This window comes from Amaranthus tricolor, chromosome 10 (assembly GCF_026212465.1).
Source record: "Amaranthus tricolor cultivar Red isolate AtriRed21 chromosome 10, ASM2621246v1, whole genome shotgun sequence".
Classification (NCBI taxonomy): Eukaryota; Viridiplantae; Streptophyta; class Magnoliopsida; order Caryophyllales; family Amaranthaceae; genus Amaranthus; species Amaranthus tricolor.
In genome coordinates this window covers 1,299,477-1,314,881 of record NC_080056.1, presented here as the reverse complement: position 1 = coordinate 1,314,881, position 15,405 = coordinate 1,299,477, and the positions used below count along the sequence as shown (strand labels likewise).

At 38.2% G+C, this 15,405-nt stretch overlaps 1 protein-coding gene across 2 annotated transcripts; it reads left to right on the top strand.

Moving 5' to 3' along the window:
* Positions 1–267: 267 nt before the first annotated feature.
* LOC130826114 (DNA repair protein recA homolog 2, mitochondrial) lies at positions 268–14,804 on the top strand. 2 transcript variants are annotated; one of them, XM_057691654.1, is made up of 8 exons: positions 268–478; positions 3,290–3,353; positions 10,125–10,432; positions 10,635–10,722; positions 12,373–12,545; positions 12,728–12,874; positions 13,257–13,391; positions 14,084–14,804. In XM_057691654.1, the coding sequence occupies exons 1-8, from the start codon at positions 383–385 to the stop codon at positions 14,384–14,386; spliced, it is 1,314 nt and encodes a 437-aa protein (XP_057547637.1). In that variant the 5' UTR covers positions 268–382; the 3' UTR covers positions 14,387–14,804. The 2 variants fall into 2 exon arrangements, with proteins under 2 accessions (XP_057547637.1, XP_057547638.1); XM_057691655.1 differs by having other exon boundaries at positions 394–478; positions 3,290–3,358.
* Positions 14,805–15,405: the final 601 nt, after the last annotated feature.

Genomic DNA, 15,405 nt, shown 5'->3' with positions numbered 1-15,405 from the left:
ATGAAGCAGCCATGGAAGGAGAGCAGGAAGAGGAAAGGAAAAAGGGAAGAAGAAGAAATTAACCATGATTAGGTTAAATTCAAAATTTAACGGACATTTAACGAAAAAATCATTAATAGTTTCACGGTTGTAATTAGCATATATACTTAGGGGTACCATTGAAATACACTTGAGTACCATTATTATTTTGCTATAGTACAAGGGTACCATTGATAATATCCTTATTTTTATATTATTTACAACTCCTAAAAGTGAGCATGAATTTGGCGCTCATTTGGGTTGTTGTAGAAATAGACAAACCACCTTTTGATAAATTTGACATTCCAAAGAACTCAAAATCAGCAGGAGTAATTGAGTAAACCCTAGATTCTGCAATTGGAGCATGGGTGTGCGCACTTCTCTTCAACTACTTCGTGCTTTTCGCTTCAACAGCAACGTTATTCATGGCCGCTCATTTCTCTCGTCTTCCTCGATACTGGTATTTTACCCTATTTCCTCTATTGTTGCTTTTTATTTAATGTAATTTGATGTAATGTAGTATATCGTTGATTGAACTCATTTGATTCTGCAGCATACTTTTCTTCTTCAAATGTGTAATTCCTGTTCATGTTAGATTATGTTTTAATTCAGGGCACAATTTGAGTTGAAATACTGGCTTTTGCGGTGACGGAACACAAATACACACTAATTTTAGAATGTGCTTTCTATTTTGTCTTTTTTTTTTTAATAATTTTGGGGCCTGAAAACAAGTAGCTAGAGTAGTCAAAGCCTCGAAGGTGATGTAAACTAACATTCAACTAATATTTGAGGCCATTGGGCAACTTGCACATGCCCAGACCTCTGGGTTTTAGGACTATGCTCTCATACCCATGTCCAACTTGGACACCTGTGCAAGTGTACGACTTACTATTTTATGAAATTATTTCAATATTCCCAACCAAAGTTGAAGTATCCAAGTGTCATAATACGCATTTTCAAGTGTCAACTGTGCGTCGCAGATACGTGGAGTTTAGTAAAGAGTCTGGGCAACAGAGGTTTTGGGAGGGTTTCTGAGTTACCATTGATTATGCAAAATGAATATAAAGGGTATGGATGATAACGGCTGATGTGGGTACGGAAAGAAAGGAGGATAAGGTTGATGTCAAATGAAGGAATAAGTTGTTTGTAGAGATGTATCAATTTTAGTGGACAATAGCAAACTTTGTTTATGTAGTTGAATTGATGATTTAAGTTGGATAGCTTGCATATCTTTATGTTGAGGGTTTGAGGTTTCTGGTGAAGTTTTAGAATTTGGTTACTCAATGTAGACTATGAGTGTTGAGTTGTGACAAATAATATGGTGAAGTTTTAGAATTTGGTTACTCAATGTAGACTATGAGTGTTGAGTTGTGACAAATAATTTTGTGAAATTTAGTAGGGAAATTGATCAAGAAGGAACAAATAAACCAACTAACAGGATAATAACAAGTGTCAATAGCCACACAAATTTATGCATTATTAAGTTACACTTCAATCAACAGAACATCTAATTAATCTGTAATTCAACAATTACATAAACTATAACATCACTATAACTCCTTTGGGCTCAAAAGCTCACTTAATGTTTTTTTTGTCTAATCCTCACAATTTGAGGCACCCAACTAGCTTCTTCCAAGTCTCAACTTATCATACATACCATCCATCTTAAAAACCTATAAAATAGAGAAATCTTCCTTGAAGATTACTCCCCTTCATATGGTGACCCTCCTTTTCTATCTCTCTAGAATTTCTCTTATAGGCTACACATTCAAAGTTAGCTTTCCAATTTGGCCTTTTTAAAAGCCCTTTAAAATCTCCGTATTTTTGGCAAAACCCTTTTTGTCTCACAAACTGGCTCGCATTGCTCGTCCAAGCACAATCAACATTACTAGGCATAATTTTCAAGTACAATGTGCTCGTTGTGCTTGCTCATCCAAGAACTAGCCTTCCATGCACTTTCTTGCTCTTTCTTGGTTGCTCCTTCAAGCTTTTGGATATGGTACTTGCTCTAACAAATGAAAATGATTAAAAGAAAGGATCTAATATTATTGACTTCTTGTGTTATTACTTTTAGTAATATGTAGGGTTTAGTAAGGAGAAGTCTATATATTTTTGTGCATCAAATACATAGTTGGAAAGAGTTCATCAGATCCATATCCTTTACATATGTATTAGGTTGTAAGTCAGACTTTGCCAATTGAATTCTGTAAAGTTTCTACTTTATATCTATGTGTAAACACCTAGTACTTACCCGATTCAAACCTTGGTTCTTTTACTCGCATTGTGGAGGATGTTTTATGTAAACAGTTCTTGAACTAACTCCCTAGTACAGTGTGCACTTATTAGTCATTATCTAATCAATAGGAAATTATGCTGGTCAAAAGGGTCTTTTGTGTTATGTTACCATTGTATATGTTTTGAAGTAAAAAGAAATATTTTTTGTTTAAAAAGACCAACAATTATTCGCTTAGTGATTGACACTCATTTTTTTCCTTAAACAATTATTTGCTTAGTGATTGACACTCATTTTTTTCCTTAAACAAAGTATGTGAGATAACGTAGGAAGCTCATTGATGTTTTAAATGATTAAATCATATGCCTTTTTATTTTCATCTTACAAGTCACAATTAAGGGTTGATCGAAAATAACCTATTATTATTACATAGGTAAGGTTACATACATCTTACCCTTAACATTTAGATTGGAGCTACTTGGTCCGTAGTTGCATTAGGACAAGGAAATTGATAATTGTTCTTTCATTCATAATATGATATTTATGGGGTAATGTAAATGATAATTGTACTCTCATTCATAATATGATATCTTAAGCTTTTCACCTTTCTCTTTGTGCTTATGCGTTGGAATTTTTTTTTCTTTTGTAATTGAAAGAAAGTAATTTGTGATGCTAGAATAATTTTTGCCTTTAGTTGTTTGAAAGAAATGATTTTGTGCCTTGGCTCTATTGTCCTTGACATTTATATTTTGATTATGTTGTTTAAAGATCAATGCTTAATATTTTGCCTATTTATTCTCACTTCTAGTGTCAACTATTATGGGCCTTAACATTTTATCATCTTATTGTCTTGTAAGTTGCAACTAACAAATGTTTTGTGATCCAATTCTTATTTATTATTTCATTATGATATAGTTAGTAAGATTGACCAAAAAAAGCTTACTACACGATTTTGATCAATGCTGCAAACTCATAGATGCAAAAGGAGTGTATATATGCATGTTGTTATATATGTGATACATATTCTTTGTTTTTCAGCATCGGAAGACAAGTAAATGTACTCATTCCATTGGCCAACAAACGTTTCTTCTATCTACAATTGGTATGGTACGATGTCTTAGCCTCCTTTAGATGGTCTTATTTGATAAACTAGGGAGAATATTGAATATTTTGGTAGAAAATTTTTTTAAAGCCTAAGATACTTGTCCGTGGTCCATTCTCGATGGAGGCAAAGAATTATTGGTCTTTGGTTTTAAATTATTATGCACTTTAGTTAAATGATCTATTACGTTATGTGTACGTCTTATTTTTATGACATTGCATATGATGTTTGCCATCAAGGGTCAATCAAGGATAACCTTTTCTTTAAGTAGAGTAAGGTTTTGGATATTCAACTCCACACGCTTAGGTGAGAGCCACATAATGACATTAAGGTAATGAAATGTTGTCTATGTAAGATACTTGTCCTTCATAAATATTAGTTCAAAGTTTAATTTTTTTTCTTCCTTTCATTTTTGAGTTTCTCATACATTAATCATATTTGCTCCAATTCTAGATGTAGAAAAGTAACGGAGTACTTGTCTAATTTTTTGGTATCATATATTATAGGTGATTTCATTGTGTACCTTAAGTCTTGTTATATGCTTTGCAATGAAGCTTTGATAATTGACTTGCCAATTTAAGTGCAGTTAAAATTTAGTTTTGGGCGTAGTAATTTGTATTGGATTAGATAGCATTATTTAAAGTTGGGTAGTGCAAGGAACCAGCCCAAAACAGATATCCGTTTTACTTATGCTAGAAGGCCCAAGAAGAAGTCACTAGAAGATGGTTGAAGCTGCCAACTGTTGCTAACCTGGAAGATCATTACAGTTATGGGTAGAGGGTAATATAGTAAATTTAGAAGAAAGTTTGTTAAGAGTTTGTTAGCCCAGATACTTTGTTAAGAGCATACTTGAGGAAGTTTGTTATGAATCTGTTATTTAATAAGAGAATGGGGTAGAAGGGAAGGCAGGGAATTTTATTATCAAACACATAGTGTTACTGGGAGAGCACCTTCCTCTCGAAAGAAGGGTCTTGTAATAGTCAATCACTGTGTGCAAATAGCAATCCACATTCTCTAAATCATTCTTCCTTTCTCTTCTTCTGCTGTAATACTCTGGTTCCCAGCAATTGGTATCAGAGCGGAATCGTTCCAAAGATACGGAGAAGTAGATGGCTAGATTGAATCACGGGCAGCGTGGAACAGGAGGTGGCTGAATTGCCCACACGTGTAGCCCAGGAGATAACTACGGCACTGGTAGCGTTCAAGGCTGACCTTAACAATCAGTTGGCTGCCGGCCAAGAGAAAATCCGATCAGACCTACGCTCCTCGCTGAACGGGTCGCCATCGACATGGGATAACCCATTTTCATCTCAATCTCAGGTGGGAAGCGGAGAAAGGGGCGACCCAGGAAGTCAGTCAAATTGGAAGATGAGAAAACTTGACCTACCTCTGTTTGACGGCACAAATCCGGATGGCTGGATTCTCAGAGCGGAGCGATTCTTCCATTTTTACCGGTTGGGGGAAGAAGATCAACTGGAAGCTGCCATTGTGGCGCTAGAAGGAGATGCGCTATTGTGGTATCAATGGGAACGCCGACGCCATGCGGTGCCTTCGTGGGACGCTCTGAAAAAGTTGATCCTCCGGCGTTTTCGATCCACCGCGACCGGCACGTTGCACGAGCAGTGGCTCGCCCATGAGCAGAACGGAACAGTGGCTGAGTATCAACGTCGCTTCATTGAGTTATTGGCCCCGATAGATGGAGTTCCAGAGGAGATAGCAAAAGGGCAGTATATAAAGGGGTTAAAGGAGGAGATCCGGATTGAGGTTCGGATCTTAGACCCGATTACGTTGGATCAGGCCATGGAGCTATCCATGAGAATTGAGGAGAAGTGGAGATTAGGCCCAAGGCCCAAACCGGTTTTAAATATACCCACGTGGCGCAATCCATACCATAATCCACGTGCAAACCCAATATCCCCCACCCAGATTCAAAACTTTTCCCCTTCAAAAACGATAACAATTCCCAAATCCCACAACCACCATCCTCATACCAACCAAAATACCTTCAACACTTACAAAAATTCTGGGGAGATGAGACGGCTCTCCGAGAAGGAGCTTCAGCAGAAGAGGGAGCAAGGGCTATGTTTCCGGTGTGATGAGAAATGGTCGGTGAACCATCGTTGCCAGCGCCGTGGGTTGAGCGTCTTACTCACGGAGGAGGAGGAGGAGGACGAGACGGCGGAAGATGGCGAGTTTGCTGCAACTGAGGTAAGTGCTAACGAAACCATTATGAACCATCCCAACTCAAATTTAACCCCAGAAGTTTCCTTGAGTTCCGTAATGGGACTAACCGGCCCAAAAACAATGCGTTTGGCTGGTATCATAAATGAGCAAGATGTGGTAGTAATGATTGATCCAGGAGCAACCCATAATTTTATCTCCAAGGCCGCGGCGCAGCAGCTTGGTCTTAATCCAACAGAAAATAGGAGTTTTGGGGTGACCTTAGGTACTGGCGAGACAGTACAAGGGGAAGGGGTGTGTAAGGGTGTAGTGCTGGACCTCCAGGGGGTCACAATCGTTGAAGAATTTCTGATTCTTCCCTTGGGCAGTTCAGACGTAATTCTGGGCATTCAATGGTTGGAGAAATTGGGGACCATTTCAACAAATTGGAAGACACAGACACTAAAATTTCAGTTGGGAGGTACAGTAATGACCTTAAGAGGTGATCCTTATCTGGGACGAACTGGAATATCTCTCAAGGCTATGATCAAAACTTTGCAGAGGGAAAGGCAAGGGTACCTCCTGGAATGGAATCAGTTGGAAGGTAAAGGGGAAAATGAGCCAACCATTCCGGAAGAATTCCTATCGTTGATACAGGAGTTTAAGCATGTGTTTCACCTTCCAGAGGGGATACCTCCACAGCGACGTATTGAACACGCTATAGTGTTGCGTAGTGGAGCTAATCCCGTCGGCGTTCGACCATACAGATACCCGCAATCACAAAAGGATGAGATTGAAAAACTTGTGGCGGATATGCTCAGAGCAGGAGTGATTCAACCCTCCACCAGTGCCTACTCTAGCCCGGTTTTACTGGTGAAGAAGAAAGACGGGTCATGGCGGTTTTGCGTAGATTACAGGGCCCTAAACAAGGAAACAGTTTCGGATAAATTTCCCATACCTGCTATTGATGAGTTGCTTGATGAATTGGGAGGATCGGCTATCTTTACCAAACTAGACCTAAAATCTGGCTACCATCAGATTCGTGTGAAGGCCGCAGATGTTCATAAAACCGCTTTCCGTACTCATGAGGGTCATTACGAGTTCTTGGTCATGCCCTTTGGGCTAACCAACGCTCCGGCCACATTTCAATCTCTTATGAATGACGTATTCAAGCCGTTCCTACGTAAAATTCGTACTCGTGTTCTTTGATGATATACTGGTATACAGCCCCTGTATTGAGACACACAAGGGACACTTAGCCCAAGTTCTACAGGTTCTTTCAGACCATCAGCTCTTTGCTAACTTCAAGAAATGTGAAGTAGGAAAAGAGAGGGTGGCGTATCTCAGTATCTGGGTCATGTGATCTCGGCAGCCGGAGTGGAAGTGGAGTCGTCCAAGGTACAGGCTATGTTGGATTGGCCTTGCCCCTCGAATCTGAAACAGCTCCGGGGATTCCTTGGCTTGACAGGGTACTACCGCAAGTTTATCAAGGGGTATGCTCAAATAGCGTCTCCTTTGACTGATCAATTGCGCAAGGAAAATTTCGGATGGACTGATGACGCCACTTCAGCCTTTAACACTCTTAAAAAGGCTATGGTAAATGCTCCTATCTTAGCAGCACCTAATTTTTCTCTTCCTTTTGTGATTGAAACAGACGTATCCGGGCATGGATTAGGGGCTGTTTTACTACAAGCTGGGCATCCCATTGCTTACTACAGCAAGATTCTGGGCATTCGCAATAGGGGTAAACCTATATATGAAAAAGAACTTATGGCCATAGTCTTTGCAGTAGAGAAGTGGAGGCATTACTTGCTGGGCCGACATTTCGTGGTTCGCACTGATCAGTGGAGTCTTAAGTTCCTCTTGAAACAAAGTGTGGTGGGGCAAGCATACCAGAGGTGGGTCAGTAAACTGATGGGGTACACTTTTGCAATTCACTACAAACCCGGCCCCACGAACAAAGTGGCCGATGCTCTATCACGTCAACACAGCCCTGAGATTACGTATAGCGCTCTGGCAGTGTCATGTGGGTTACGCTGGGATTATGTGCAAGCTTTTATCGCAAAGGACGCCACATTGCAACGATTAGTAACTCAGTTTCAAAAGGGCGAAGGCACACCAAAATGGTTCTCTCTGGAAAATGGGGTTTTAAAATATAAGGGGAGGATAGTAATACCAAAGCAGTGCGAGCTCACCTCTAAATTACTCAAAGAGTACCATGATTCTGCGGTAGGAGGGCATGCTGGTGACCTCAAAACCTACCAGCGCTTGGCCGAGGAATGGTTCTGGTTTGGGATGAGGAAAGACGTGGCAAAATATGTGCAGCACTGCCATGTCTGTCAACAAAACAAGCTGTCCACCTTGTCCCCTTTGGGACTCCTCCAACCATTACCTATTCCTGAACGGGTTTGGGAGGATATTTCTATGGATTTCATTGAGAAATTACCCAAGTCCTTGGGTTGGGATACTATACTCGTGGTAGTAGATAGGCTGACCAAGTACGGGCACTTCATTCCACTTAAACATCCTTATACTGCTCAAAACGTAGCCCAAAAATTCATATCTGAGGTGGTGAGGTTACATGGAGTACCCGGCTCCATTCTCTCAGATCGGGACAAGGTGTTTTTGAGCATCTTTTGGTCGGAGTTATTCAAATCACAAGGCACTCAGCTGCTGCGCAGTACAGCTTACCACCCTCAGACAGATGGCCAAACTGAGGTCGTCAATAAAGGCGTAGAATCGTATTTGAGGTGCTTTGTGAATCGTAAACCACATACATGGGCTCGCTGGTTACCGTGGGCTGAATATTGGTATAACACTTCCTTCCATACCGCCACTAATTACACCCCCTTCAAGGCCGTATATGGCAGGGATCCCCCTCGTTTGATTCGATTCTCCGCTGGCCACACAACTGTCTCATCAGTAGAAACGCAATTGCAAGAACGTGATGCTATTTTAGATGAATTAAAGTTTCATTTGGTTCAAGCCCAAGTGTATATGCAGCAATATGAGAATAAGAAGCGACGGGAGGGTTCTTTTCAGGTAGGCGATATGGTTTACATAAAGCTACAACCGTATCGACAACAGTCCTTAGTAAAGCGTGTTAATGAGAAACTTTCACCTCGGTTTTATGGACCGTATCCTGTGCTAGAAAGGATTGGTCAAGTTGCCTATAAATTGCGACTCCCCCCAGGGTCCAAAATTCATTCCGTCTTTCACATTTCCCAGCTCAAGAAGGCCGTAGGAGCAGGGCACCAACCGACCAACCTTCCTAGCCAATTGACTGCTGACTTGGTGTTGGAGGTGGAACCATGGGCTGTGCTTGGGGTGCGCAATTCTCAAGCTAATATGGAAGTGCTGATTCATTGGAAGGGTTTGCAAGATTTTGAAGCTACTTGGGAGTCCTTTGAAGAGGTCCACCTCAGATATCCTAATTTCCACCTTGAGGACAAGGTGAATCTGTGGGTAGGGGGTATTGCAAGGAACCAGCCCAAAGCAGATATTCGTTTCACTTATGCTAGAAAGCCCAAGAAGAAGTCACTAGAAGATGGTTGAAGCTGCCAACTGTTGCTAACCTGGAAGATCATTACAGTTATGGGTAGAGGGTAATATAGTAAATTTAGAAGAAAGTTTGTTAAGAGTTTGTTAACCCAGATACTTTGTTAAGAGCATACTTGAGGAAGTTTGTTATGAATCTGTTATATAATAAGAGAATGGGGTAGAAGGGAAGGCAGGGAATTTTATTATCAAACACATAGTGTTACTGGGAGAGCACCCTCCTCTCGAAAGAAGGGTCTTGTAATAGTCAATCACTGTGTGCAAATAGCAATCCACATTCTCTAAATCATTCTTCCTTTCTCTTCTTCTGCTGTAATACTCTGGTTCCCAGCAGGTAGTTTCATTTGGATCCAATTTACATATATCCTCTCACAAAAGTAGAAGGAATTCATCCCTTCCCAAGCCTTGTACTTAGAGTTTAAATTGAAAATGGATTAAGCTTTGAGTGTGGCATTTTGATCTCTCTCAAATGTTTGCGCTTCCTTTGTACCTTAGGTTAGAAAAGCATTTTAATTAACAAGCTGAGTTTTACGTTGAAGAAAAGCCATCTTCACACTTTGTAGGTATTTGGCCGTGCGAGATGCTTGAATTAAGAAGCATGCTGGGAAACTAGCATAATTTTCAATTGAAAAGCAACTATCCTATATGGAATTCAAAACCATAAGAAAGCATAGCGTACCAAGTATTAGTACGGAGAGCCATCCTGAAAAGTTTGCTCGAGGGGGGGAGATCCCCGAGCCCCCATATTTGACCAATGTGGGACTCAATTCAAATTTCATGACTTAAAAATTGCAATAGTATCTGATCCATCTGTGATCCGCAATCTATGCGCAAATGAGCTGTGTACAGAACTACTGATATCAAACTTTTTTCCTTTTTTATGTGATTTAGTGAGAGGTTTTTCTACAAGGCTGTAGATTAGGATTGTACCTTGCTAATGAATGGTTCTAAGTGGGGGAAAATGCTAATCTTATGGGAGAGTTTAGAAAGTAGAAGAAAACAGGTTTCTTGTAATTACACATGAATATTAACTTCTACAGTTCTTGATTGCAGTTGATACATCAGAGATTGAATGTGATAAATTTGTTGATGGTGGAATTAAATGTGATAGACTTGTTGATGATGAAATCGAATGTGACAAACTTGTCGATGATGGAATTGAATGTGATAAACTTGTTGACGATGGAGCAGACAAGGAGAAATACTCTGCATTGCATGTTGCTGTAACACAACTTGCAAGTGAATTTGGGAAAGAATCCATGTTGTCTTTGTCAAACTTTTTTGTTCCTCGTTGTGCTTCAGTGATATCGACCGGGTCCTTAAAGCTTGACCTGGCACTTGAGATAGGAGGTTTACCAAAGGTACTTAGTTAAATTGATATTTCATTGTAGCATTTTTCTACTTTACATATGTTATAGGATGCTCCAATATACCTGATACCTATATCAGTCGGTGGAATCAATATGGGGTTTTGTAGGGGAGCATTGTGTTACTACTTCTTTCTCATTCTGCCACATTTTCCTTTGCCTCTGTAAATCCGTAGCAGAATTTTGTTTATTGTAGGGGAGAATTGTCGAGATTTATGGAAAGGAAGCTTCAGGAAAAACTACACTTGCTCTTCATGTGATCAAGGAAGCCCAGAAGCTTGGGGGTAAAACAACTTCATTCTTTCCATTATTTTGCTTATGAAAATATTTAGTTTTATGCTTATTATTTTACCTTCCGTATTTAAAAAGACTACCTGTTCACATGTTCTACTACTATATTTTTATGCATGGCATGTTTATTTTGTTTTGTTGGTTCTAATTGGAGCTTCTTTTGGAATCAATAATATCAAATGCAGTTACTAATTAGCATCCCCTCTCGCCCCCACCAAAAGGTTACCCTATGAAATTTTGTGGAGTTAAAACAGGTGCCCTTTTACAACTAGTTTGTGTTTGGACTTTGGATCCATAACACTACCACTGCAGATAGGATCTTATAGTCTTACCCTTCAATTGCAGTGAGGCTTTTTGGTGACAGAAAAAGACTCTTGATCCAAAAGGGGAACTAATTTGACCCATTATCTTGCGATGAATGAAAAGTAAATAACAGTGTTGTGACTTGTGAGACTTGATGCACATGATCTGTGGAGGATCTACTATGAGTTCACTTGGTTTAGTTGAATCAGTAGTAGATCTGGGAAATAATTAAAAGAAAACAACTGAATATTAAAAGTCATATCTCTTACCTAACGTGATTCTTTGTGAAAGGAGCTGTGTTAGCCCAGTGGATTAAACTTTAGCAGTTTGTCATGACTCAGGGCAACGGGTCCAAGGGCATTATCGTCTTTTTACATAATTAGTCTTTGTATTTTGTAATTAGAATAGTCATTATCTTTAAATTGTCTTTTGGGGGCTTAGGCTATATATAGAGCCACCCTTGTAATAATTCATTAGCTTTGGAATTGTGATTAATAAAGGAAGTGTCCTTTTTGGGAGTTAGTGGGCAGACTCGAAGAGTCCATACTATCCATTTTCGGTAACGGGTATTGACCGGTGTGTTACAATATCATAACACAAAATGTGAAGATGTTTTATGTTGGTTTTTATTAACACAATAACATACATATCACAACACTCCTTTACTAGAATATTGTAATATTATGTATCCCAGGTGTGCACTTAGGCTAAAGTTGAAATTTTATTACACGGCCATTAGATCAACCTTACTATATTTGTTAAAAATCGGAACTCATAATTGGGCTTTTGGAAGTGATTATTTTAGGAAGATGTGAATAGTTGAGATGAATGAATGAACATTTTTCCATCTTGAAGATGCGGGTTACATGCAAAATAAGAGAAAACTGTTCATGTAGATTTGGTCCCATACATAGAAGATTAGAAAATGCACTAGATTGAAGTGGAAGATTGAAACTTTGAGGAGCTTGAAATAAGGGGCATACCATATGCCTATGCCAATGATGGCCTAAATAACAAAATTGAAGAATGATATGAAAAATTTGGATTTGGAGGAGCATGTGACAATAGATTAAAATGAATGGAAAAGGAGGATATATATGGATGATCATCAAAATGATTTTATATAATTGTAGATTAATATTAGATAGGACCCAATAAAGGTACAAGTTTTGTTATGATTTTTCACGCTTACTTTTGGGTCATGTAGCTGACCTCATATGTTGAGGTTAAGGCTCTCACATTATTGTTGTTGGTGTCTGTAGATGTAATGTAAACTTGTAGAATATCTTTTTTTGATGATGTCTAACGAATACCATTCTTACAAACTCTTTCCCTAGCAGGCTATTGTGCATATCTTGATGCAGAAAATGCTTTGGACCCCAAACTTGCTGAAGCCATGGGTATCAATACGAAAAACCTGCTTGTATCTTGGCCTGATTCAGCTGAGAACATGCTTAGTGTAGTTGATAAATTAACCCGAAGTGGATCGTTAGATGTGATTGTGGTTGATAGTGTAAGTGTAAATTTCTTAATTGGTGTAGTTTAAGTTGAACAAGTTTATCCTTATTTTGTAATCTATTTAAACTCTGTAGTGCTTCTGGAATTCCACTATTAACTTGTCAATTCATGATAAGAGGATAACTTTTTACTGATCATGGACTCATGGTACTTGTATCTAATTTTAGGGTTTTGCAGGTCGCAGCTCTAGTTCCCCAGAGTGAGCTAGATGGTGATATTGGGACTGGTGAACCTGGTGTTCTGTCTACAATAATGACCAAGGCACTAAGAAGAATTCACTACTCATTATGTCGATCAAAAACACTTATCATATTTCTTAATCAGGTTTGATTCTCATGTGATTCTTCCCTTTTCCAATTTTTTTCTTCCAACCTTAAAAAGGGTTGGTGTTTTGGCATGGAGATTAAGAATAATTGGTAAGAGTTAAAAAAATTTTGGAAGTGGATTATTAGGAAAAATGAAGAGAGCATTAAATAATGTAAGAGAAAAAAATAAAAGAGAGCGACCCATTATAGGCCATGGAAATGCAAGTGGGAAAGGGGATAGAGAGAAAGCCATTAAGGGAAAGGTGCAACATATATTCAAATAATTGATATAGGTGCACAAGTATTCTCCTTGCCCCCTTTCTTGCTGTATTTTCCTTTTGGATATATACCTTTTAGTAGATATGTAAACAATAATTTGTAGGACAACTTCATCAAGTCAGGTAAGATACAGTCCAACATCCAGTCAAGGCCTTGGTAAGAGGGGTGAGACCACATCTGGCGGGAATGCTTTGGGATTCTATGCAGCTGTGCGATTGAGAATTTCAAGAATTGGATTGTTGGAAACGGATGATGAGGTTAGATAATTAGTCATTGAATTCATTCTTTGGTTGCTTTGTATTTATGCATCTTCATTTTTTACTCCCTCCCCCCCTCCCCACACACACACACCCAAAAGTGAGGGCTTTTTGGGAATTGTGGCAAAAAATAGGGGGAATAGGAGTACATTTTGCATTATTCACTATCAAAAAAGAACGTTTAAACTTGTTCAAGTTTCAGAATTGTATGTTATAATGATTGTTAAGCGGGGATAGCATATATTATTCTCAATATCAATGTTATGCACTGTGGTCTCTTGTGAGTTGTGGTAATGGAGCTAAAACCAAACTTTTCTAGGCTTACCTGCGCAAGTTTTGATATAGGACATTCAGAGTAGGCTATTGTAAGTGAGTGTTTGACCCATTTCGTTTTGAACGTGGATAAAGTGTGTTTTCTGGATCTTTCACTATGCATTCGAAGTAGGTTACTAACTTCTGCTCAACATTGAATCTTATCGAGGGACTCATATAAAAGTAAGAAATCAAGCAACAATAGAAATTGTACATCCATTTTGACTATAAATAACTTTCAGTTGATGGAATTACAAGTGTTTTTATATTCTGATCTCGTCTTGTGTAATGTTGCAATTAATTTTTGGTCTGTGGTTATGTTTATGTTTAGAAGTTTTCCCTCGTCTGTCGCTGAGCTTTTTTATCTGTATGTGGTGAAGGCAACTGGACTCAAGATTTGCGTCCAAGTGATGAAAAATAAATTAGCACCAGGAATGAACAGTGCTGAATTGGGAATAGATTTCGGAAAAGGACTACACTTTGAACCCGAGGTCTTAGAATTGGCTCTTGAGCATGGACTTGTTTTAAAGGAAGGAAACAGTTACTACATTGAGGGTGAAATCTTTAACAGTGAGCAGTCTGCTAAACGATATTTGGAAGAAAATGAGGCAGTTTTTGGAAATTTACTTAAGGAGTTGAGACACCGGTTATTTGACAGATTACCGAGAAAGAATCGTGATTAGTGATTATTAGTACTGCTCCTAGGTTTTTATCCTGTGATGTGCGTGCTCTTCTTTGCTTAACATCTGCGATGAGATCTACGGGGAGCAGGCAGTTGGATCCACAAGTATACATATACATGTACGTACAAGAGCATCCCTACTGTCGGTATCGAAGCTGTTTCTTGCTGGAAACAAAAGGGGTCGACAAATTTTGTGTATATGGTGTGCTCTGTTAGGTTGAGCTCTTTTCTCGATTCTCAACTAGCCCCCTTTTTCTTAGTCTGCCCTGTAATCATCAAAACAAAAAAAAACCTTTGTTTCTTTAATACCTTTTTGAGAGTTGTACATTTTGAGCATTTGTAGTTTAGTATCCTCATAGCTATTTGGTTTGTAACAACCATGTGGTATTTTTTCAATTTAGTTCAGTTCCGTTCGCTTATGACATTCAAAGTTAATTAAAAATAATGATGAGACAATCAAATCAAAGAATATATATATATATATATATATATATATATATATATATATATATATATATATATATATATATATATATATATATATATATATATATATATATTACTAAAGTAAAAGTCGCTTACCGTATCATACTTCAAAAGTGATGATGTATCACTTTGTAGAAGAAAATTTTCCCTTCAAAATAAGATAATGATGTCATCCTACTAATCTAAATATAAAAGTAATTGGAATTGGAATTTTGATTGGAATCTTAATTCTAATGTATATTTAATGAAGTATTGATTCTACTAATTATTATTATTGAAAGAGGTACATTTATTATTATGCTCTACACTTATTATTAAATAAATCATTGGAAGATATACATAAATGTTTACTATCTTTGATTTACAATGCAAACATTAATATAATATGATAAACATATTAATAATTCTATGACCCTGTCCTACATTTATTTATAATCATTTTCCAACTTATTTTGTTAATAATTGAATTTGACCTTTGAATAATCCACCTCATTACATTTTCTCGATATATAAAAGGTTAGTTGAAAACAATTT

Excerpts from the sequence above, each read along its gene's own strand:
- LOC130826114 (XM_057691654.1), top strand. The coding sequence starts at position 383 with ATGGGTGTGCGCACTTCTCTTCAACTACTTCGTGCTTTTCGCTTCAAC. Across the intron at positions 12,546-12,727 it reads ATGTGATTGTGGTTGATAGT|GTCGCAGCTCTAGTTCCCCA; the intron begins GTAAGTGTAAAT and ends AGGGTTTTGCAG. Across the intron at positions 13,392-14,083 it reads TGTTGGAAACGGATGATGAG|GCAACTGGACTCAAGATTTG; the intron begins GTTAGATAATTA and ends TATGTGGTGAAG.